A 24,032-nucleotide genomic window follows, 5' to 3' on the forward strand; every position below is an offset into this window, starting at 1 on the left:
AAGTATGTCATTGTAGCTCATGATATCACCGGATGGTCAGCGAGCCAGTCCAGAGTTTTTAACAATACTTTATCATACTTTAATCAGTACGGATGAAGAAATCCAGCATGTGAAATGAATGATAGAAACATTAGATTGGATGTGTCAGATTTTTGTCTGTTCTTTTAACCCAGCTTTTACTTTTTAAATTGTTTTATTGAATGAACGGGAATGGATCAGAAGTTTAAAACAATTTCCTTTTTTAAATTATGAACCAGCAACTATAAAAAGTAGTGTAGTTTATAATATAAAAAAGTGCTCAACAGTAACAGTAGTGTAGATAAAGAGTCATAAATGCTCCTTAAGAGAGGCTCAACTGTGTATTTCATTATTATTAGACCCTATTAACTGAGAATAAGATTCAACATATTTAGTTTTATATAAAAATAAGGTGTTGTGGTGTTGAATAAGTGAGATGAGTCGGCCTGGCTTCGATACAGCGGCTGCAGAGTATTTTTAGACGTGTTTAACCTCTGTGTCAGAAGAGCTGTTCCTGACCCACTCCTGTTTCTCTTTTTTTTTTTTTTCTTTTCCCAGATGCCGGGAAGGATACTTAGGAAACCGCTGCCAGTTTCGTGACCCGTGCACGAGCTCGCCATGCGTGAACGGCGGCACGTGTCAAGCTGCCATCAGGGGAAACAAGGTGGACTTCAGCTGCACCTGCAGACTGGGCTACACCGACCGCCACTGCCTGACGCCCGTCGACAATGTCTGCCGCAGCTCGCCGTGTCGCAACGGGGGCACGTGTGAGCTGGAGACTCTCAAGACATTCAAGTGCCGCTGCCCGCCTGGATGGTCAGGTAACACGCAACAATATTCAACATTTCTTTTTATCCTATAGATTGTTAAAGGGATAGTTCAACATTTTGGCAAATTGGCCCTATCCCTATAGTTTTAGCAGTAGGTTCGTTACCTTTAATTGTCGGTGCAAGCTGTTTTTAGAGCGGCAGAGCAGAGCCGTGAGCTGCTCAGAGCTACGCTACGGAGGCTCATGGGATTTCTTGGTTTCCCTCATCAAACTCATCAAATACACAATCCAATAACTCCAAAATGCTTTCGTGGACAAGTTGTGACCTGCACATTCACCACGCTATGAGATAATAACAGAACATTAGTTGTTTTAGAGGTAAATTCATGCAAAAGCGCTGATAAGCGTTCCCGTCGGGGGGCAGTTTTTCAGCAAGCAGTCTCTGCTTTTACCTCTAAAACAACTCTGTCTCGTAACGTTCTGTTATTATCTCATAGCGTGGTGAATGTGCAGGTCACAACTTGTCCACCAGAGCGTTTTGGAGTTGTTGGATTGTGTATTTGATGAGTTGGATGAGGGAAACCAAGAAATCCCATTAGCCTCCATAGCGTAGCTCTGAGCAGCTCACGGCTCTGCTCCGCTGTTCTAAAAATAGCTTGCACCGACAATTAAAGGTAACAAACCTACTGCTAAAACTATAGGGATTAATTAAACAAAATGTTGAACTATCCCTTTAAAGAGAGCTTTGAATTTGAAGGACTTATGAGGCGTACAGTATGAAACATTTCTCTAAACATTTCTTATTTCTTCATGGTTAACCAGCGCAAATTCAGAAAACTTCAACTAAATTTAACTAAACTTGAGAAATTAATATCAATAGAAGAGTTAGGAGATGTTTTTGAACCAGCCTTCACTAGAACATACAGTAATTCATTTGTTTCTTTAGGTAACCAGTGCCAACTCGCCAACCCTTGTGCCTCGAACCCGTGTGCCAACGGCGGCCAGTGCGATAGCGTCGAGTCCCGGTACAGGTGCACCTGCACGGCGTTCTTCACCGGCCAGACCTGCAAACAGGACGTCAACGAGTGCGACGTCAGCCCGTCGCCCTGCAAGAACGGCGGGGCGTGCGTCAACGAGGTCGGCGGGTACCGATGCCAGTGCCCGCAGGAATACGTGGGCAAACACTGCGAGAGCCGCTACATACCGTGCAACCCGTCGCCGTGCCACAGCGGAGGCACCTGCATCCAGACGGGAGAAACCAGCTACGAATGCTCCTGCGTACCAGGTAGGAACATTAGTGTTCACACTGGTTTTTACACTAGTGCTGCACCGGAGAAATGGTCTAAATTACATGTAGCTCCTTCTTTTTAGTTCATATTTGTGGCAACTCATTACCATGAAACCAGAAACCAACAGTTGTATGTTCACAACATGTCTCTAGTTGTTTTAGCCAAATGGGAAATTCACAGTATTTCTGTATCTGAATTACAAATAGGAGGCTGATATGAGCAGCTTTTCCTACTTGGTTGTTAACGACAACAACGAGAACGGAAACGATAATGATAATGATAACAGTAACTACTGTATGACAATATTGATAATGATAACAGTAACTATGACAATAACAATAACGATAACGATAACAATACTTCATTAAAGCAGATATCAGCTTCACGGCCGTTTCGGCTAATGCTGCGTTCAAGGCAGGCTTTTGAAACCGTAAGTTACAGCTTCAAGTCACAACTACGACTTGGTAGCGTTCCAGGTAACCCGTAGCTCGTGTTTTTACCATCCTGTTGTCTGTGAAAGTTCCCTATAACGGCCACTCGTAACTTCCGACCCGTGAACTCGTACCAGATCGAACTGGTATGACTTCACAGGAAGGAAAAACACAAAGTACGAGTTTCTTTGAACGCACCATGAGTTAGCAGCCCCCGCCCTTGTCAGGCATCAATTGGTCCTCGTGCTACGTCACCACATTCACGCGCATCCCTTGGCTGCACACACAGCCCTTCATGCCGTTCTCTCTCCTCATTGGATAACACTTGTATCCAACAAGGAAAATTTTCTCCTCGGGTTACAGCAGAGCAGAGTGACGGAGAGACTCGTGTTTAGGCTGAAATACTTCATGTAAGTGATTGCTGACGGAAAATAGGACTATTTAGGACTTATATTAACAAAAACATTCCACTGATATCTGCTTTAATCCCTGGGGGTAAATTCAACAGTAGGCACTAAAAGCAGATAATAAAAGCAAGAAAAGCATATAATCAAAATAATAATTTAATAGTAGAATAAATAGATAGTTATATCCAAATATTAAAAACACCACAGTTGTGTAAAAAAAAAAAAAAAAGATTGATACAGTGTTCATAATTGGGCTGAAATAATTCTTTTAATTATATAATTTAAGACAACACTTGTCTGCTAACTATTCCTGCAGGTATTTTTGTTTTAACATACTGTAGTGTAGAGGAGAAAAAGAAGTAAAACCTAATGGTTTCAGAAAAAGTGTGAAGGTGAAAATATTGATCAGATCAGTCAAATTCGTCATTTGTAATCTGACACGAGTCACGAGATCCCTCCGAGTTCAGGTGGAGCTGTTCACTTCCAAATCCCCCGAAGCGTCCGTCTGAAGGTGAATTTAAATGTCAGTGTGTCTGCGAGCTGCTTGGTTAAAGGGATGATGTCATCTAAGGCTGGGCTGTTCCTGCTTATGTTGTGTCCTGCGTGTTTGCGTAGATTTGTGTGTAGTTAGTTGTGTTTCTGCCCGTACTGTGTGTGAACAAGGCCGAGCAGGAAGGCATCCCAGCTTATCGTAAGGAAATGGTCAAAGGACAACATCCTTTTCACATAGCGGAGTGAAGCAAAGCTTGCTGGGACTGTAGTCCTGCCCGGCAGCTCATCACCTCTACACACACACACACACACACACACACACACTGACGTTTACTTCATGCAATGTGCAATAGCGTGTGGCAGTTTTCCATCCTATCTCATTGACGTCTTTTCTCTTTGGCATAACAAGCTGTTTCTGAACATTTAACTTCGACAGCAGATGCTCATTCTTCACAAAGTTACATGGTGGAGCAGCGTTTTCATGAATGAGGACTCACACAAAACTACTGTAGTGCTTCCTCACTGTTGCAACAGGTGGTTGTAAATCACCAAGGTAAAGCAAACATGGATGTAAACAATGCAGGTTTTTAGTTCTTTATGTTTCTGCGAGTGCTTCATGAGTCAGGAATTAAATACTTGACCCATGCAGACTAAATGACTCAACTACACCAGAAAACCTAACCGCCAAAACAAACAAACTGTCTCTTAATTTGTGCAATCACGACTTCCTCTTTCTGAATGCCACCTTCCTCAATTTCATCACATTAATTTATAACCTCCGCCTGGATTAAACTTTTCAAAATATACAAAATACCGACTTAGTTGTCAAGCAGCAATTAGCGATTTGAGTTACTGCTGCTGTAGGAATATGGAAATCCTGTCAAACGAGCAAATAATAAAACAATCACCGTGTGAAGAAATAAAAAGAAATATCTATAAGTTTCTTGAATCCAAAGTAAACAAGCAACTGTTTAAGAAACACCATAAGGTTTCTCATTAAAAGACTAAGAAAAAGTGCTCCTGGCAGTGGCGGCGGACTTGTACTGGTTTTGGTTTTCACTTTATCGTTCCCAACATGCCACTTGTACAATCCAGTGGTTGCCTCTTGTGTAAGTGTATAACAGAGTGGATTTTATTACACGGCGGGGTTGCCACAGACCTCAGGAGGGCACAGCTGCCTTCTTTCTCGGGAGGGAAAAAGACAGTTGACCACATTTAAACTGTAGAGCAGTTTCACTCCCTTTGTCGTTTGCAAAACCAGGAGAAATGACTGCAACTGAAAATTTGAAGCCGGTACTTGTAAAAAAAAAAAAAAAAAAAGAAAAGAAAAAACTGTCGCCATCACACATTCATTGGAGGTTGTTGTTACTTCTTACTTTGCTTTAGGTTTTACTGGGAAAAACTGCAACTTCAACATTGACGACTGCCCCGGCCACGAGTGCATGAATGGAGGAACGTGTGTGGATGGAGTCAACACCTACAACTGCCAGTGCAGACCAGAGTTCACAGGTTTGTTCAGCAGCTGCTCCACTCTCGGACCCCCCCCCCCCCCCCCCTCTATTCAAATTAGGATACAAACCAATTAAACTTTAATCCTCCGACCCGCAGGTCAACACTGCACAGAGGATGTCGACGAGTGCCAGCTGATGCCCAACGCCTGCCAAAACGGCGGCACGTGCCACAACACCTACGGCAGCTATCAGTGCGTGTGTGTGAACGGCTGGACCGGAGACGACTGCAGCGAGAACATCGACGACTGCGCCAGCGCCGCCTGTCACGCCGGCTCCACCTGTCACGACCGCGTGGCTTCTTTCTTCTGCGAGTGCCCCATCGGCCGCACGGGTATTTACGAGTTTATGAAGCTCTGCGTGGCATGTCAAGTTGTTACTGTAACTCACTGCAGTCTGAAGACTTTATTTGTTTCAGCAGACCAACTTATTCCTTATCCAAATAGATTATATGTAAATACAGCTCTGGAAAAAATAAAGAGACCACTCCAAAATGTTCTTAATAAATCAGCTTCTCTACATATATAGTATATGGCAGCCATCAATGTCTATTGAACTCCAACACAAGCACACCTCACTCTACTTAGCTGATCACCTGAACCAAATCATATTTAATGAGGAAGAGAGATTATAAATAAATAAATAAAACACTGCTGCGATTAAAAAATGGGATTATTCCACCAATTTTGATTTCTAAACTCTTCCTAATTTTAAAAAGTAGTGTTGTGTTGTTTTAAAATGAATATGAACTTGTTATCTTTGCATTATAATACAAGGTCTGAAAACACCAGAGTTTTTTTTTTGTTATTTTGACCTGTTGCCATTTTCTGCAAATAAATAAATACTCTAAATGACAATATTTTTATTTCCAATTTGGGAGAAATGTTGTCAGTGGGTTATAGAATGAAACAAAAGTGTTCATTTTACTCAAACACATAGCTATGAATAGTAAAACCAGAGGAACTGATCATTTTGAAGTGGTCTCTTATTTTTTTCCAGAGCTGTATATATATTATATACTATATACATTCATAAATACATACATACATGTCCCCATTTATATGCAATTGTACTATGCTCCTCTTCATCAGCATTCACATTAACGTTCATAACCAGGCAGTAAAACACTGGGTAACACTTTATAATAAGTAGCACACTACTAAGCATTAGTTAAGCATTAATAAATACTGAATTCTTCATTTATAATGCATGAGTAAAACATTTTTAACTGTGTTCATAAACTACATACTAATGAGTTTTTATGTGTTATAGATGATAAATTCACTATTTAATGCTTAACTAATGCTTAATAGTGTGTACTTATTATAAACACTATAAACAAATGAATCAACATTTTTCAGTCACTGTTCATTTACATAAATCCTCTCACCAAGATCATATTTCATACTTTATCGTCATTATACTGTCATATATTCACCGGCCTCACAGTTAAACGAGACGTATACATAAATAAACCCTTGTCTCCGCTTATAACTTCAATGTCGTGTTGAAAACCGTTGGTAAGACGTTTACGTACTGCGTAAAGATGCCAAAGAGTTTTACCATGTTAGTTTAGCTTTACTTGTCACTCTACGTTAAATGCATTTTTTTTTGCGGTGAACGGCTTGGAAGCTTGGAAATCGAAGTGTAAAACTTTTGTGATTGCACTTTGAGTTTAGCGTGTGACGGCGTCCACCTCTTGCCCTCTGCTGCTCCAGGTCTGCTTTGCCAGCTGGACGACGCCTGCATCAGCAACCCGTGTCAGAAGGGCTCCAACTGCGACACCAACCCCGTCAGCGGAAGCCATTTCTGTACCTGCCCCCCGGGGTATCTCGGAGCTTCCTGCGACCAGGACCAGGACGAATGTGCACTGGGTAAAACTCACACGTTTTTTTCTTTCAGCCTTTTTAAATCCGAACTGATTATAGACATTTTCATCTGTACCAATGTAGCCAATGTAACGTCGGTAGTCGCAGTTTTACTCGACTCCTGTCAGTAAAGTTTCAATCTCTTCACATGCCGTTGTAGGTTTTTATACGAGCTAAATACGAGCTCATTCTTTCCTGTTATTATGGGTGCTGTGCTGCCCATAATTGTACCCGTAATAACACCCTCAGGGGTATTATTTCTGCAATCACACACATATTGCAGGCTTTGGTTTTGGCTTCCTCAAACAACACTAAACCACCCAAATCATCTGATCGTCTTGTCTTTACATTCAAATTGCTCCTTGTTAGGTCATTTTGTACTGTATGTACACGACGCCGGGGCATTAAAATAAAACTCAAAGCATTCATTTTGACCTCAAAACAGGTTCCAACCCATGTGAGCACGCGGGGAAGTGCATCAACACCATGGGCTCGTTCCAGTGTAAGTGCCAGCGGGGTTACATCGGGCCGCGGTGCGAGATGGACGTCAACGAGTGCTTGTCGAACCCGTGTATGAACGAGGCCACCTGCCTGGACCAGATAGGAGACTTCCACTGCATCTGCATGCCAGGTGAGACGCCTGACCACAAGTCATTATCTCCAGCTGTTGGAACAAGTGCAGAGTGATAATTACACCAATAATGGTTCATCTGGGAATCCAGGATTCAGTTTGTAAAACCACACATGATGGATTTCCCATGCTGACCTCTTTATATCATCCTGAAATTACGAGTTAATTTATTTAGACACTGCAACATACCTGTGCACTGTTTATTTATTTATTTAGTATCTGTATTATTCTGCAAATTATTTATTTATCTTTTTTAACTGCACTTAACTTAATCAATCTATCTATCTATCTATCTATCTATCTATCTATCTATCTATCTATCTATCTATCTATCTATCTATCTATCTATCTATCTATCTATCTATCTATCTATCTATCTATCTTTGCAGAAATGATTTCTTATAGCTTCTCACATGCGAATAACTCTTGTTTTGTGTGTTTAATGTTGTAGCAAATTGAGTTATCGTTGAGTTTTGGCTTGTTTGGATTAAAAAAAAGCAATTTTAAGGCACTATAATAATCATTTTCATTATTTTATCTGACTTTATAACTATAATTGTCAGATAAACGTAAAAATGCAGGAAAAATAAGCAGCAGATCTATACTTGATTAAACCTTTCAGTCATTTTTCATACATAGAAACCATACATCTTCTTCTTCTTCCTTCTCAGGCTTTGAGGCTTTCGCTGCTCCTCTTCTCTACCTGTGATAGTGAAGTGAATATCTTTAGGTTTAGGAATCTGATCTCACCACCCTGAGCTTTTTCACTTGATAAATTGAAAATAAAAGTCAATAGCAGGTCCTGCTCCTGCTGCAATATACATGTACAGCCACTGTGTATGATCTCAATCCATTACTGCGGCGTAATTACTGTAGCTACAACAACAACAGTGTGAAAACGCCTCTCGTCTAACCGATCCATCTCCATCTCCATCTCCATCTCCATCTCCATCTCCATCTCTATCCCCTCCCGGTCCTCCCCTGCTGATTGGCCAAGGCTACGAGGGGGAGTTCTGCGAGAAAGACACGGACGAGTGCGCCAACAGCCCCTGCCTGAACAACGGCAAGTGTATCGACAAGATCAACACCTTCCACTGCCAGTGCCCCACAGGTGAGGCTGCCATGCTGCTGCAAGGGAGGGGAGGGAGGGAGGGAGGAGAATGGAGGGGAGGAGTCTCTCTCTCTCTCTTTCTCTCTTTCTCTCTCTCACTCTTTCTCTCTAACACACATACACACAAGCACCTCTCTGGACGGGCGCTAATCCCAGCCCTGAGGCAGGCTTACGCAGGCCCGGGTAGCCCAGAACGAGCGCAGCAGTCGAAGAGGAGGAGGAGGAGGAGGAGGAGGAGAGGGGGAAAAAAACAATCTATAGGGAAAGGCTTGAGGAAGTTTGAACTTTTTAAACAAGTTTCTTGTCTCTTGTACAAAGTCTGGTGATGACTGAGCAGAAACTTGTGGAATCTGAACAGGAGGGAGAGATACAGTAATGATGGCGAACCAACGCTTCACAAAAATAACATTTTCTGTGTTGTGGTTTTTGCACATTGAGGTGGTCGTTTTGGTCTATTCTCAGAGCAGGTAGTTGTTTTTCTGGGGCTCCTTTCTTTTCTTTTCTTTTCTTTTCTCTCTCTCTCTCTCTCCCCCAGAAATGCCATTGGAGTTACACTATTTGGACAAGAGGTATTGATGTTTTATTCAGGGGTGGAGGGAGGAATGCAACTATTGAGTGTTGGATAGAGAGAAAAGGAAGAAAGGAAGAAAGGGAAGGAAGGTTCTTCAAATGTGTTTTTGTGTTTTGCATTCTTTCAGTGGGATCATTGAGGTGGAAGCGATTTTTTTTTTTTTTTTTTTTTTTTTTCCAAGTTCTTTCTTTTTTTCTGGGGAGGAAAAATAGCCTCTGAGTCGGGGTGGATCAAAGGTGGCCTGGGTGGAGAGAGGCAGGATTCCTCCTGTTGAGAGAGAAAAGAGAGGAAAGGAAAGGAGGATAGGAAAGCAAGAAAGAGAGAGAAAGAGAGAGAGAGAGAGAGGGAGACATCGCAACAAGGAAGCTTTAGAATTAAGAGAGGGGGGAACAAGAGTGAACACAAGAGCTTAACGCCTACGAAAACCCCCCGTGTGACAGAGAGCGCGGGTTATGTGAGGAAGCGGCACAAAGTGGTGGTGGTGGTGAAAGTGTTTTTTTAGGGAGGGGGAGGCTGGATGGATGGAGGGGTGTTGGTTTGGGATGAGGAGGGAGGAAGAGGAGGGGGGCAACAGAGTATGAGACGCACAGACCGTTATGCTTAAGCAGGAAGGGAGGGTTAAAGAAGGGGGAGGAGGGGGGGTTTCAACCGCTCTGCTTGAGATGTAAATTTGTCCCTGTTGCGAGCCAGGCCCGAGGCGAGGGTCCCCGCTTTTCATTTCTGTACATGGAATAGCCATGGAAACCCCACGGAGAGCCATTGAAATGTCTGATTCCTGCAGTCTGGGGATAAATCCCTCTTTGGCCACTGAGGTGCATCATGTGTGGTGTATGTGTGTGTGTGCGTTCCTATGCATGCTTATATCCCCGCTCCACCTTTTGTGTGCATATGCATGTGTGTGCATCTGGGTAAGAAATGAATGAATTCATGGCTCAAGTCTCTTTTTTTCGGGAGCATTTCTGGGTCACTGTAACTGAACTGTTTAGAAACTTCAGATTTGAATCACATCCTGGCAAATAAACAGTCAAATTGAAGCGCTGAGGTTTGTTCCAGCTTTTTCTTTTTCTTTTTCTTTTTCTCCCCCCTCGACTGCTGGAAACTGGCAAAGACTCTGGTGGTGTTGTTTTCCTCTCTCTGTCTCTCTGTCTGCAATCTGAATATTGAATATTGAAGTTTCCTCTTTGTTTTGCCCTGTTTTTGTTTATCTCTGACTGAGTAGTCGTTTATGTGCGGTGAGTTGAGGCCTCGGGCTGCTGCACACTTCACAGTGACCCCCAAAGCTCACATTAATCTCCCACGGAGGCTCCTGCTGACAGAAATATGATGACTGCAGTTCCACTTCCTGATAAAACAATACCCTGTATATAAAACGTTCATACTGTAGGTTGTAACTAGTGGCTTTATAAATGCCTCAGCCATTAATAAGAACAACTTGCGGGTTAACAACTTGTGAAAAATATAATTGGAGAAGAAAAGCTGCAGGATGATCCATTTATTGACCACGTTTTCATTAACAAATTTCTAGCATTTTGCAGCTTGGTAGTTTCCAAAGAGAGAGGATAAACTCAGCTTTCACAACTCAGTCCCACCAGCCAAATGTTGCTCTAGATTATGGTATCTCATTTTAGAGCATTAGTGGATTATTTATTTACTATTAACTACCCTTGAATTAACTTATTAATCCTTTTAGAAAAGTTAAAACATCTTTTCAGCTGGTATTTAGGTCCATTCCCAACGGTAATGGTGCAGCTATCGTAAAAAAAAGTAAAACATTAGAGCTGCAAATTGATTTAAATATGAAAAGTGTCCATAGTCCATCATCTCAGATTAATCACACATGTTTTACTTGTTCAAAACATACTTTAAAGGCATATTTTTCATGCTTCGTGAAAATGTAAAGTAGTTATGGATATAGTTAGGAAGTGGTAGCAGATTAAATACATCTTGTTTTTCCGAGTCTCTGTTATGTCTCAATCACAGCTCATCCGTGTGTTAAGTAAAACAGCAGGTGTGTGTGTGTCCTCGTGGTCAGGTGCACGTTCACAGCCAAGTCAGAAATCAGTGAATGGTTGTTGTATCACAGTCCGCTGGGAGACATCAGCTCGCCGCCAGACACACAAATACTTCCTCGCCGGATTAGCCGCAGCTGAGTTCGTTCCTTTTTAAAGCTTTTTCAAACCACCTGTGTGTTCCTGCGGAGAGGAGAGGTTGGGGAGGGGAGGAGGAGGAGGAGGGGGAAGAGGAACTTTTATCGCTTCATCAGACATCAGACGACATCCTACTAGTTGCTGCTCGGGACACATGACAGAGAGAGAGAGAGATAGAGGGGGAAACGAGGAGAAAATATCTGAAACGAGGAGGGAAAAAAGGGAAAAAAAAGCCTGCTGGTTGATTCTGAATGACAAGGAGTTTGAATAGCGCAGGGGCAAAGGTCAAGCTGAGTCTTTTTTAGACGCGGGCGTGGAGTGGTGGAGTGGTGGAGAGGAGGGGAAGGGGGGCGGCGGCGGAGTAGGGGTGAAAGCAAGACAGGAGAATGCACATTGTGATGGAAAAGTTTCGGGGGGACAAAGGAGGCAACAGGCTCAGATGAGGCGTCGAGCAGACAGGCTCTCCTTTGTCTCTCCGCTCTTGGTCAGGAGGCCTCGCAACTTTCATTCTTTCCTCATTTCTTTCCCTCTCAAACTGCCCCCCCCCCCCCCCCCCCCCCCCCCCCCCCCCCCCCCTACCCCGACTCTCCCTCCCACTTTAAACAAGTTGGTTCCCCCGCTCTCTCTCTATCTCTTCTCCTTTTCGGAGTCGTGCTGAAAAGAAGTGAAATGGGGGGGGGGGTAGAGAGCTTGTAGTGTTTCGCACTCATTAATTAACATGCAGATTTCTGATTCATTGAGAGCTCGGGATTATTGAGCGGGACGGGTTTGAAATGGTGAGAACACACAGTTAGTCATGTCTGTACACACACACACATGCACACAATAACACCCTCTTGTTGTTTTTCCAGGCTTCACTGGGAACCTCTGCCAGAGAGACATAGACGAGTGTGCCAGCACGCCGTGCAAAAATGGCGCCAAGTGCACAGACGGGCCCAACAAGTACACCTGCGAGTGCACCGAAGGTACGCGCGGTTTAACAGAAGCCAAAGACATTTAATAACCACTGAAATTTAAATAATAAAAACTTTAAGAGCAGGTTGTTGTTTTTTTGCAAGTATTTGAAAATTAAATCGACTAAAATTTAATGTGTCGATTCACACGCCTTCTGTTCCTCAGGTTACTCTGGGCGCCACTGTGAGACGGACATCAACGAGTGCCACTCTAACCCCTGCCACTACGGCACCTGCAGCGACGGCCTGGCCACCTTCAGCTGCCAGTGTCGCCCCGGTTACACGGGCCGGCTGTGCGAGACCAACATCAACGAGTGTCTGAGCCAGCCGTGCAGGAACGGAGGCACCTGCCAGGACCGGGAGAACTCCTACATCTGCAGCTGCCCCAAGGGAACCACCGGTAAGGATGAAACACACACACACGCACAATAAAAGACAAAAAACAACTTCTTTGTGAAATTTATTTTGAAGGTGACTGAGTGCAATTTTCTCCCAGGAACTAACTGTGAAATCAACATCGATGACTGCAAGAGCAACCCCTGCGACTACGGGACCTGCATCGACAAAATCAATGGCTACGAGTGCGCCTGTGAGCCGGGCTACACTGGTGAGCAACTTACATAGGCTAGGCAGCTTTATTTACAGTATATAGTCAAGTCACATTTTATTTGTAGAGCACGTTTAAAATGACCGAAGTCATCAAAGTGCTGTACAGGTAGAAAGTTAAAACAATACAGAAAGCTTTACAACACAGTTATACAATTTTACAAACATGCATGCGTACGTTGAAATGCATTCATACATTAGGACATAACAAAAGCATTTTAGCACATTTCATACCAAGGGGCAATGCAATGGTGCTTTACATAAAAATAAAACATTGAGTCAACAGTGAGAATTGGAAACGGGGGGGAAAAACATACACTTTTTAAAAATTTAAATAAAATAGTAAAAATTGGAAACATTAAACATACAATTTAAAGCAAGAAAAAGAAATATAATAAAAACTAGACTAAAATAGAGCATAAAACAGCATGAAATATTGATTTGTATTAAAACAATTAAGAGGATTTACAGTGCAAATCCAGGATTAAGATTTAAAGTTCTTAAAAAGAGCTCAGCCATAAGCACATGAAAAGAAAAATGTTTTTTAACCTGGATTTAAAAGTGCTTACAGTCGAGGCTGATTTCAGTTCTGCTCCTTCACCATGTCTGGTTTGAACTCTGTGCTCCACTATCTGACCTGAGTCATTCATGTATTCTGGACCAAAACCATTCAGTGATTTGTAGATAAGTACTGTAGCAGAACTTTAAAATCTAGTGTAGTGGCATAACTAATTTCAGCCAGGTTAAACATGGCTCCTGTCTCAGGTGACCTATAGAGAAAAGGAGCGTTTTTAAGGTTTTTGGGATCAGAGGATGGAAGGTATGGACGGAGGAGTGTGGTGGTCCTGACTCCTGACGGGGAGGAGGGTGACAGATGGCGAGCGAGCGAGCACGCTCCTCTGAGGCTCGACCGGTGTCACTTTCCAGCTCCACCCTGTCCCCAACCTGCTGCTGTCAGGACACGCAAGCTGCCCTCACACACAAAGAGGGACACACACACACACACACACACACACACACTGGCGCACACAGCCACTGGGGATTTGAGCGGGAGAAAAGATTCCCTGAAAGATTCCTGAAAGTTGAGCTTTTAAAAGCTTGGAAGCCGGTCCCTGCTTTAAAGCTAAATGGGCTGCCTTTATGTTATGCGTGGCACCGACTGCTGAATGGCGTCAATGCCTCAAGTGGCCGACAAAGGAGCGACTTAAAACCCCTCATGTTTCTGGAAATTGATACATTCACTACTCTGAGATATAGACTCCATTGTGCGGCGCGGCGGCTTTGTCTGCTGTTGTATGAGTCGGTGTTTGGAAAAAAATACTTCAAATAGGTTGAAAAATCCTCCTGTTGACGGCTGTTTTCAGAAGTTATAGTCAATGATGGTCCTGTCTATGATACTTGATCTGATCAGATACTGTGAGGCTAATGACGCATCCATCCTTCCTTCCCCATAGGCACCATGTGCAACATCAACATCGACGAGTGCGCCATCAACCCCTGCCACAACGGCGGCACCTGCGTCGATGGCATCAACGGGTTCACCTGCATGTGTCCGGAGGGTTACCACGACGCCACCTGCTTCTCCCAGGTCAACGAGTGTCTCAGCAACCCCTGCATCCACGGCCACTGTGAAGACAAGGTCAACGGGTGAGGCAGTCTACATGGTGTCATGAATGGCACTGAAATACTCAACATTAGAGAAGCTAGAGAGCAGTTTTCTCCACCATCGGAAAGTCTACAGTAGCTCAGTGGTTCCCAACCTCTTTTAGCCTGTGACCCCATTGTGACATCACAAATTTCTGGCGATCACGTGAATCAAGATGCACCAGCTCAGATATTTTTATTTGCTGCGTTTTATTTGAACTCGATTTATATTAGAGAAAGTGAAAGTATAAAATACAGTTGTTTAAGATTGTGTGTCGTGTTTTTAATCATAATTTTAAAAAGAATAACAATTAGTTAGTCCCCACTGCAGGCGGCCCCGGTTCGAATCCCATGCCTATCCTGCGTGTCATTCCCCCCCTCTCTGCTTCCCGTTTCCAGTCAGTCTCTCTCAACTGTCCTGCCAATTACTTTTTAAAAAAAGAAAAAAAAGAATAAGAATTAGTTAAATATGTTATTTATATTTTTTATAAAATATTTTTTATCATTTCCTAGACATTTCAGACGACCCCATTTGAATCCCAGCCGACCCCACGTGGGGTCCTGACCCCAAGGTTGAAAAACACTGGTCTAGCTGTTCCTCACTGCTTTCAGTCTTTATCCTAAGCAAACCTATCTGGCTGCTGCATCATAATTACTGTCTGATAGGTGTTACATATGATGATTTTTTAACTGATAGAGCAAGCGATTGATATAAAACAACAGACTTAACTCTCAGGATGTAGGTAGAGGGATATTTGGGGAGAGATGAGATAATAATGTGTGTTTTTGTTGGTGCCTTATCACCTTTAACTACATATCAGTGTGGAAAAAGGTAAAATATCTTGGTACAGTTCTTGACTGGCAGAAGATCGAGGTGTCTTGTCGTTAACTGACAGATTCTGGAGCTTGTGTACATCACACACATTGAGAGCGTCCTGACTTCTCATTTTCTTGCCCGGTTCAGTCACTTAAGCTGCAAGTGCAAATACAAACTGAACAAAATTGTATCTATGGCTGGTTAAATTGTGGGAACACCTCAAAAGCCTCTGAACCAGCTGTATAATGAAAGGGTGAGTAGGAAAAGCAGAAAACAAAGTCTGGTAGACAGCACACACCCACTCTCTGACCAGTTTCAGCTTTTAACATCTGCTGTGTCCCCTCGGCCAAAGGTGCTTTTAAAAAGTCCTTTGTCCCAAACGCCATTAACATCCTCAACTTAAAGACGTGACCACCCCAGAGACATCCATGGAGCTGCTCTACTTCCCTTTTCTGATTTTCTACTTTAAAGCAGATATCAGTGGAATGTTTTTGTTAATATAAGTCCTAAATAGTCCTATTTTCCGTCAGCAATCACTTACATGAAGTATTTCAGCCTAAACACGAGTCTCTCCGTCACTCTGCTCTGCTGTAACCCGAGGAGAAAATTTTCCTTGTGGGATACAAGTGTTATCCAATGAGGAGAGAGAACGGCATGAAGGGCTGTGTGTGCAGCCAAGGGATGCGCGTGAATGTGGTGACGTAGCACGAGGACCAATTGATGCCTGACAAGGGCGGGGGCTGCTAACTCATGGTGCGTTCAAAGAAACTCGTACTTTGTGTTTTTCCTTCCTGTGAAGTCATACCAGTTCGATCTGGTACGAGTTCACGGGTCGGAAGTTACGAGTGGCCGTTATAGGGAACTTTCACAGACAACAGGATGGTAAAAACACGAGCTACGGGTTACCTGGAACGCTACCAAGTCGTAGTTGTGACTTGAAGCTGTAACTTACGGTTTCAAAAGCCTGCCTTGAACGCAGCATTAGCCGAAACGGCCGCGAAGCTGATATCTGCTTTAAATTCCCACTGTTATTTTAACTTATTTTAACCCAATGTACACAGTTCAGTCATATACAGTAGATTTTGACTTAATTTTGACAAGACACAGCTCCAACTGTTTTTTTTTTGTGACCAATCACCCAAGGAGATTTAGATCGACTAATGACTTCTTGGTCGACTAACGCTTGCTCGACTATTTGGGGGCAGCCGCACTGTTTTGTTTTGTATGGTGAACTGAAGGCAATTTTCCACCCCAGATGTACAATAAAGATTTATTCTTTTCTTTTCTTTTCTTTTCTTTTCTTTTCTTTTCTTTTCTTTTCTTTATATTTATATATATTTATTTATATGTACCTAGCACAGCCCTGTAGTGCTGCCATGTTTCTACAGTATCCAAGAAGGGACAAACCAAACCTTTGAGGGAAGGGTATTCAGTTTTGTCCCATTATGCAACTGTGATACAACTAAATCCTACACACTGACCCTTTTGAATAATGAAGCTGTAGCAGATGGTTAGCTTAGCTTCATTACTAAGCAGCGAATGTGAATAAGTCACCACCCCCCCCAAAAAAATTTGCATTAAAGTCACTGAAGATTAAGGATTATTTACACTAAATTATACATTTTCCTTTTCCCCCATCAGCTATAAATGCCTGTGCGATTCTGGCTGGAGCGGTAAAAACTGTGACATCAACAACAATGAGTGCGAGTCCAACCCGTGTATGAATGGAGGCACCTGCAAGGACATGACCAGCGGATACGTGTGCACCTGTCGCATGGGCTTCACTGGTCAGTATTGGTCCGACCTACACTTCCCTCCACACCACTTGACTGTTGACCTTCAACTTAAACTGAAGTGTGTGTGTAATGTGTGTATGTGTGTGTAATGTGTTTGTCCTTCTCCAACCACAGGACCAAACTGCCAGACCAACATCAACGAGTGTGCGTCCAACCCCTGCCTCAACCAGGGGACGTGCATCGACGATGTTGCGGGCTACAAGTGCAACTGCGTCCTGCCTTACACGGGTATGAAAATATTATTGAAAATATTTGATAACGCCCATGTGCTGGGCCGCTGCCGGTGTTCAGGCATTTCCTTCACTGGCTTGCGGGAGGGGGTGGGGCCGTAGTTTCCACAGTCTGTGTACTTTAAGTTATTTGGGATGAATTAACTGTCGAGTAAAGTTCAACAACAAGACTTCCTCAGAGCTCAAAGACACCGAAACCTCTGACTCGCTCTGCTCCTCTGCGCTTGCACAAGCGTCCCAGATAAGAGCTGGAAAATGTTTTTAATGTCATCCCATTTATTATTTGACAAAACAGATAAGGATGGAAAGGCCGAGGGCAAATTTTCTTGTATTTGTCGAGTCGTCTTTTCGGAAAAATCCACAGGACTTTGAATAATAAAAGGCTTTTTGCTTGTGCCGGGGTGGGAACGGGGCGCTTGACACATTTCCTGTTTGCCTGCTTCCTGTCTCACAGAACAGCAAATGGCTTCACAATGGCCGGAAACCGGAGCCGGCTTCCTGTACGAGCCATGTGTTGTGGAAACAGATAGGGAAATGTCTCTGCAGGCCTTTAACACTGACAGAACCTGGCTAAAATCTTCTGATAGCACTGATTGAAAGATGATTCTGTGTCCATTTGGGTTGGGTTATCTCCAAGTTCACGACTCCGACACGATAACACACAAGTTGACAGTTAAGCGAGAGTTTATAATTTATTGTGATTGATCGAGCTGCTGTAATATGACCGACGATGTGTTCATGTGTTGTAGGAGAGAACTGTGAAACCCTGATGGCCCCGTGCGGCCCCAAACCCTGTAAACATGGAGGAGTGTGTCAGGAGTCAGAGGACTATCAGAGCTTCTCGTGTGTCTGTCCTGAAGGATGGCAAGGTAAACTAATGTCTGTCTATCTGTGACAGCGGAAAGGTCAGGTGTGTTTCCACAGAGAGTGAAGCAAGTTGACCCTTAATTAGAAAAATAGATGAATAAAAATATGTATGTTTGATTAATTAGAAACATAGATGAATAAAATATGTATGTTTATATCCATAATAAGAAACTAAGCAGAAACTGCTAGAAAACCATAAATAAGTGTAAAGAAAGGAGATTATCTGCACACATGGATCAAATGCAATACTAAGTATACTAAGTATTCTATATACGGAAACTTGCATTTGATCCAAGTGTGCAGATAATCTCCTTTCTTTATGTCCAAAATAAGAAAAGGATGTGGAGCTACTTAACTTTTTTTATGTTAAAATTCATGCTAAATGTTTTACCTCTTTGTGGCGTTTCTTGGTTTCTCACATTTAGAACTACTTTGTACTTTTCTCTCCCTCCTGTGGCTTCATTAAATGTCTTTTAATCCTGTTTATATTACCTGATACAATTTTGACCCTTCATTCAAAGAAAAGGTGAAACATTTCTCTGCTCCTCTCCTCCTCCTCCTCCTCCTCCTCTTCCTCTCTAAGGCCAAACCTGTGAGGTGGACATCAAAGAGTGTGTGAAGAATCCCTGTCGCAACGGCGCGACCTGCCAGAACACTCTGGGCAGCTATCGCTGTGTCTGCAAGCCGGGCTTCACCGGGCGCAACTGTGACACCAACATTGATGACTGCAAGCCCAGTAAGTTTTTTCCAATTCTTCTTTTTTTTAAGTCCTTTCTCTGGCACATGAACAAGAACAGATCTTGAAAATCCAAGCTCACACACTGTATAACTGAGTCAAACGCTTTTCCCTTCCAGACCCCTGCAGCAACGGAGGCCTCTGTAAGGACGAGGTGGACGGCTTCTTGTGCACCTGCCTGCCCGGCTTCAGAGGAACAAAGTGCGAGGAGGACATCAACGAGTGCGAGAGCAACCCGTGCAAGAACGGAGCCAACTGCACCGACTGTGTCAACAGCTACACCTGCACCTGCCCGCCGGGCTTCAGTGGCATCCACTGTGAGAATAACACTCCCGACTGCACAGAGAGGTACGGACTCGCAGCAGAGTATCAACGGTGTCACATTCAAACTCCACTGCTTATATTTTGAGATCTGCAGGTTTACTTTCACCCTCTTGTCAATGTTGAACCCATTTTTACTTGTCCACTACTGCCCTCTCTGGTGAAGTAGAGACTTACACCTGCTAAGTTCATAATCAATGTACAGTATTTGCTGCTGTCCCAATCTACAATAGATATGCAGTTGGTTGTCTGTGCATTAAATTAGTTCAAGTTATAGAGTTGTTTGATAAAATACACCTTTATCAGTGGAGCTCCCATGTGAGAAAGCAGGTAAGTTTAAATATGAAGCGGGCGTTGCTGTAAAAAACAATATTTGCTCTTACTCCACTTCCTGTGGATAAAATAAATGTTGAATTACCTGCAGCTCAGATCAGGAGGGCTTTTATTGGATTTCTCTCCTCGTCTCTGCAGGATACTTCACAGCTCATTTTGGTGTTTGGTTCATAATCTCTCTTTTTTTTTTTTTTTCTGCAGCTCTTGCTTTAACGGCGGCTCCTGTGTGGACGGCATTAACACCTTCACATGTTTATGCCCCGCCGGCTTCACCGGGAGCTACTGCCAGCACGACATCAACGAGTGCGACTCCAAACCCTGTCTGAACGGCGGCACCTGCCAGGACAGCTACGGCACCTACAAGTGCACCTGTCTCCACGGTTACACCGGACTCAACTGTCAGGTGAGGAGGAGGAGAAACTAAGGACCTGAGGAATGCCCTTGATTTTCTTTTCTTTTCTTTTCATTTATTGTTTATTTGACGAGGACAGTCTGTGCACATTAATGAACAATTGGTGACGCACACATGACGTCATGTAAATATGCCGGATTTAGCTCAAAGCTAATTTCCATCTGTAGTCCTCGCATTTGAAGATGGACAGACATACCATAAGAAACAGATAACAATAGGAAGCTACCTGTGTAAATATACGAAAAAACCGAATATTAGCAGCAGTTATAATAATAAGAAAATGGATAACAACCTGCATAAATATACTGTAAGAGAGGGCCGAGTATTAGCAGCAGTTATAACAGTGAGAAATAAGAAAACAGATCTGTATAAATATAAGAGAAAACTGAATATTAGCAGCAGTTAACACAATAAATTACAATTAAGAATATGATACAGTAAGAAATAAGAATAGGATTTCATCCATGGGTGCAGATTTGATGGGACAGTAACCAATTACCTTTGTGGTTCCAATTACCTTTTATTAATAAAACTACAGCGTTAGTTAAATATTAGATTGATGCTTGTGGTTTAAACAGCATCTAATCATCGGCTGTTTATATTTCATCTGTTGCTGCATCTTTCAGAACTTGGTGCGTTGGTGCGACTCGTCCCCCTGTAAGAACGGAGGAACCTGCTGGCAGCGGGGCACCACATACAACTGCCAGTGTGAGACCGGCTGGACGGGCCTTTACTGTGACGTCCCGAGTGTTTCCTGCGAGGTGGCAGCCAAGCAGAGAGGTAAGACGGATACAACTCTGAACGTGTAGGTGTTGTGCTTATTAAAATGACAATCGATACACTGTATATTGGGGCGCTAACAACAGTATCCTCTGTCTGTCTCGTGCTCTCTGTGCAGGAGTCAGTGTTGCCGATCTGTGTCATAACTTGGGTCAGTGTCTGGACGCAGGAAACGTTCACTACTGCCACTGCCAGGTGGGATACACTGGGAGCTACTGTGAGGAACAGGTGGACGAATGCACCCCCAACCCCTGCCAGAACGGAGCCACCTGCACAGACTTCTTGGGAGGATACACCTGCAAGGTAACAAAAAAAAAAAAAAAATCTGTTCTCAGTGGATGTGAGTTTATGAAAAAAGTGAGAAATCATCCAAATGCAAGCTCTGCTGATTGTTTAATTTGGGTAACAATGTGACTTGCATACTATTATACAGGGTTCCTACGCAAGTATGGAAAGTATGGCAAAGTATACAGTAGAATTTGATTTTATACATTTCCAGGTCTGGAAAAGTATGGAAAATGGAAACTATTGTATGGAAATATATTTCTTATCTGGGTTTGGTCTTATCTGAGGTTATTTGGGTTAATTATATTGTATGCGCTATTGTACCTACAATCTCCTTAAAAGGATTTGGTGACATAATGGCATACCCATTCAGAATAATGAAAACAAATGATTAATTGCATGATTTATTTACATGATACACACACATTATTTGAATTTTTTTACCGAGAAGTCTGGAAAAAGTATGTAATTTTAAAATTTCTAATGTGTAGGAACGCTGATTATAAAACAGGCATAGGAGACATTTTATGGTGATTTAATGTTTGTTTTAATTGTTAATGTATCTTAAGTGCCACCGTACTTGGCATTTCAAAGGTCTCATTAACTTAACTAACCTTACAGAAATGGCACAAGTTAAAAAAACCTCAGTTTTGTCTGATGAATTTGTGAAAATGCCTCGGTGTGGAGCAGGAATCCCTCCAGCTGTGTAGTCTTAATGAAGAGGCCTGTTTATAAATAGAAGCCTGGTTATGTTAATCTCCCCTGGAATAAAGGATCTGCTGGCCTTGGCAGGAAGGAGGCCAGAAAACAGCCAGGTAAACAAAAAACCATCTTTGTTTCATGTCAGACATTGATTAGATTTCTCTCCCTCTGCCTTCCTCTGTCTTTGGCTTCTTCCTCTCCTCTCCTCTCCTCTTCTCTCCTCTCCTCTCCCTCGTTCCCTCCGTCTCTCAGTGCCTGCCAGGCTACGCGGGGACCAACTGCTCGGACGAGATCAATGAATGCTTCTCCCAGCCGTGCCAGAACGGGGGCACCTGCATTGACCTGATCAATACCTACAAATGCTCCTGTCCCCGGGGAACCCAAGGTCAGCGGACCCCACGCACACACCTCCACACCGCTCTGCCCGTCCGTCCTCTCCTCCTCCGCACCACGCTTCATTAATTAGGGCTTAACAGCACCCAGGGCATGTCTGAAAAACTCCTCCTCCCGTCTTGCCTCCATCCCTTCCTCTACTTGTCAAATACGCCATCGATTTTTCTCTCAGACATGAAGGGGAGTGTGCGTTGTAGGTCAGCCTCAAGTGCCAGTGGAGTTGGGTGTATCCCAAAAAAAAAAGAAAAACACTCTGTTGTCTGAGATATTTTGATCAAGGCACTAAAAGAATGTCAGAGCAAGTTAAAAGAAATGTCTTTTCTGGATTTAATCATTTTGAAAGTTCATTGTTCACAGTTTTTTATCATTAAATATTATTTAAAAACACATCACAACTCTTAAATATTACATCAGCCTCCCCAGTGCCACGTCCTGCTTGTTTTACCTTCACCGTGTTGCGTTGCAGAAGCAGGGACACCACTCAGATGAAGTTTATTTACAAGTCTGTCTGTGTCTCTGGACACCTGAAAGTTTCTATAAAGAGAAATAGAAAGTTTTACATGGTACAGACCGGTTTAAACTGGATTTCAGAGGTACAGTCACTGACCACTGCTGTGTTTAGTTGAGAAAGTTTTCTCGCAATTAAAGTGAAGACAAACAGAAACATGAGCTGTGGATTATGAGCCAAAATCCCTTTTATTTGATTATTTTGAAAAACAAACAATTTAACTGTGGAGTATTTTTCCAACAAATGTCAGTTCTCAGATGTTGTATCTAATTTACACGCATTTTTAGGAAAAACACATGTGTATTCTTTGGAAAATTAATAAAATAATGTATAAAATCATCCTCACATAAGCTCCTGTAATAAAACAAACATCAGGCAGCAGTTTTCCCTCAGGGTGACATTTGAACTTCATCTGTCCCTCTTCCCTCTGCCGTACCGTCCCCCTCAGGCGTTCACTGCGAGATAAACATCGACGACTGCAACCCGTTCACCGACCCGGTCACCAAGGAGCCAAAGTGCTTCAACAAAGGCAAGTGCGTGGACCGGGTGGGGGGCTACCACTGCACCTGCCCCGCGGGCTACGTGGGAGAGCGTTGCGAGGGCGACGTCAACGAGTGTCTGTCCAACCCCTGCGACCCGCGGGGCACGCACAGCTGCATCCAGCTCACCAACAACTACCGCTGCGAGTGTCGCACCGGATACACAGGTAAAGAAATGATAAGAAGAAGTGTCCGTAATATTTTTCAGTTTTTATGTAAAGTGTGGACTCAGGTCAAGAGATGTTGATGTTTTCGGCCTATAACTGGATTTCTTGGCCAATGCAGATGTTGCTTTTTTTTTTTAACAATATCTTTATTGGTATATACGTACAGGAACAAAAAACAACAACAACAGAGGTGTGTAAAATGGTGCCATGGTACAGAAGTGTACAAACATACACCATCAGATCGAGTTTTCATACTATACACACTTCCATAGAACAGTGTAATCAACAAGACGAAAAACATGGCGGTCAGGGCCTCCCATAGAAGGCAAATAATCGTGAGTTCATAGAAGATACATTATCATGTAGTCCAGAAAGCTGGAGAAGAAGAGACTGGGTCGTGCAGAGGGTGCACCTATATTGTTCCAGGCCCGTCCATCAGATGTGACAGGTCATTGTCCTTCATGTAGTTGATGAAGCGACCCCATATCTTTTGAAATTTTTTTCCAGAGGTAAACAAGAGGTTAGTTCCCTAAACCACACAGCAATTGATGGTTTACCAAAGCTTTTCCATGATATGGCTATTGTCCTTTTTGCCTGTAGAGAACACATGTTTATAAACATTTTTTCATGTTGCTTAATTCTGTGTCCCTCTGGGTAAAGACCTAACAGAAAGAGCTTAGGTTCCAGTTCTAATCTAATTG

The 24,032-nt window shown here is 43.0% G+C and overlaps 1 protein-coding gene across 3 annotated transcripts in view; it reads left to right on the forward strand.

Annotated features, from left to right (window-relative positions):
• Nucleotides 1–24,032, forward strand: part of notch1b (notch receptor 1b) — a 55,588-nt gene that overhangs the window by 16,191 nt on the left and 15,365 nt on the right. For all 3 annotated transcript variants that reach the window (XM_083979188.1, XM_083979189.1, XM_083979187.1), the window contains exons 3-23: nucleotides 577–839; nucleotides 1,734–2,072; nucleotides 4,793–4,915; nucleotides 5,015–5,248; nucleotides 6,633–6,788; nucleotides 7,228–7,413; nucleotides 8,411–8,524; nucleotides 12,094–12,207; nucleotides 12,362–12,595; nucleotides 12,692–12,802; nucleotides 14,256–14,448; nucleotides 16,904–17,049; nucleotides 17,173–17,286; nucleotides 18,038–18,157; nucleotides 18,739–18,891; nucleotides 19,011–19,239; nucleotides 19,747–19,948; nucleotides 20,584–20,737; nucleotides 20,856–21,040; nucleotides 21,977–22,109; nucleotides 23,074–23,331. In XM_083979188.1, the coding sequence (XP_083835314.1) occupies nucleotides 577–839; nucleotides 1,734–2,072; nucleotides 4,793–4,915; nucleotides 5,015–5,248; nucleotides 6,633–6,788; nucleotides 7,228–7,413; nucleotides 8,411–8,524; nucleotides 12,094–12,207; nucleotides 12,362–12,595; nucleotides 12,692–12,802; nucleotides 14,256–14,448; nucleotides 16,904–17,049; nucleotides 17,173–17,286; nucleotides 18,038–18,157; nucleotides 18,739–18,891; nucleotides 19,011–19,239; nucleotides 19,747–19,948; nucleotides 20,584–20,737; nucleotides 20,856–21,040; nucleotides 21,977–22,109; nucleotides 23,074–23,331 (3,761 nt within the window). The remainder of the gene's footprint in view (nucleotides 1–576; nucleotides 840–1,733; nucleotides 2,073–4,792; nucleotides 4,916–5,014; nucleotides 5,249–6,632; nucleotides 6,789–7,227; nucleotides 7,414–8,410; nucleotides 8,525–12,093; nucleotides 12,208–12,361; nucleotides 12,596–12,691; nucleotides 12,803–14,255; nucleotides 14,449–16,903; nucleotides 17,050–17,172; nucleotides 17,287–18,037; nucleotides 18,158–18,738; nucleotides 18,892–19,010; nucleotides 19,240–19,746; nucleotides 19,949–20,583; nucleotides 20,738–20,855; nucleotides 21,041–21,976; nucleotides 22,110–23,073; nucleotides 23,332–24,032) is intronic.

Source organism: Trachurus trachurus (genome assembly GCF_905171665.1).
Source record: "Trachurus trachurus genome assembly, chromosome: 9".
NCBI lineage: Eukaryota > Metazoa > Chordata > Actinopteri > Carangiformes > Carangidae > Trachurus > Trachurus trachurus.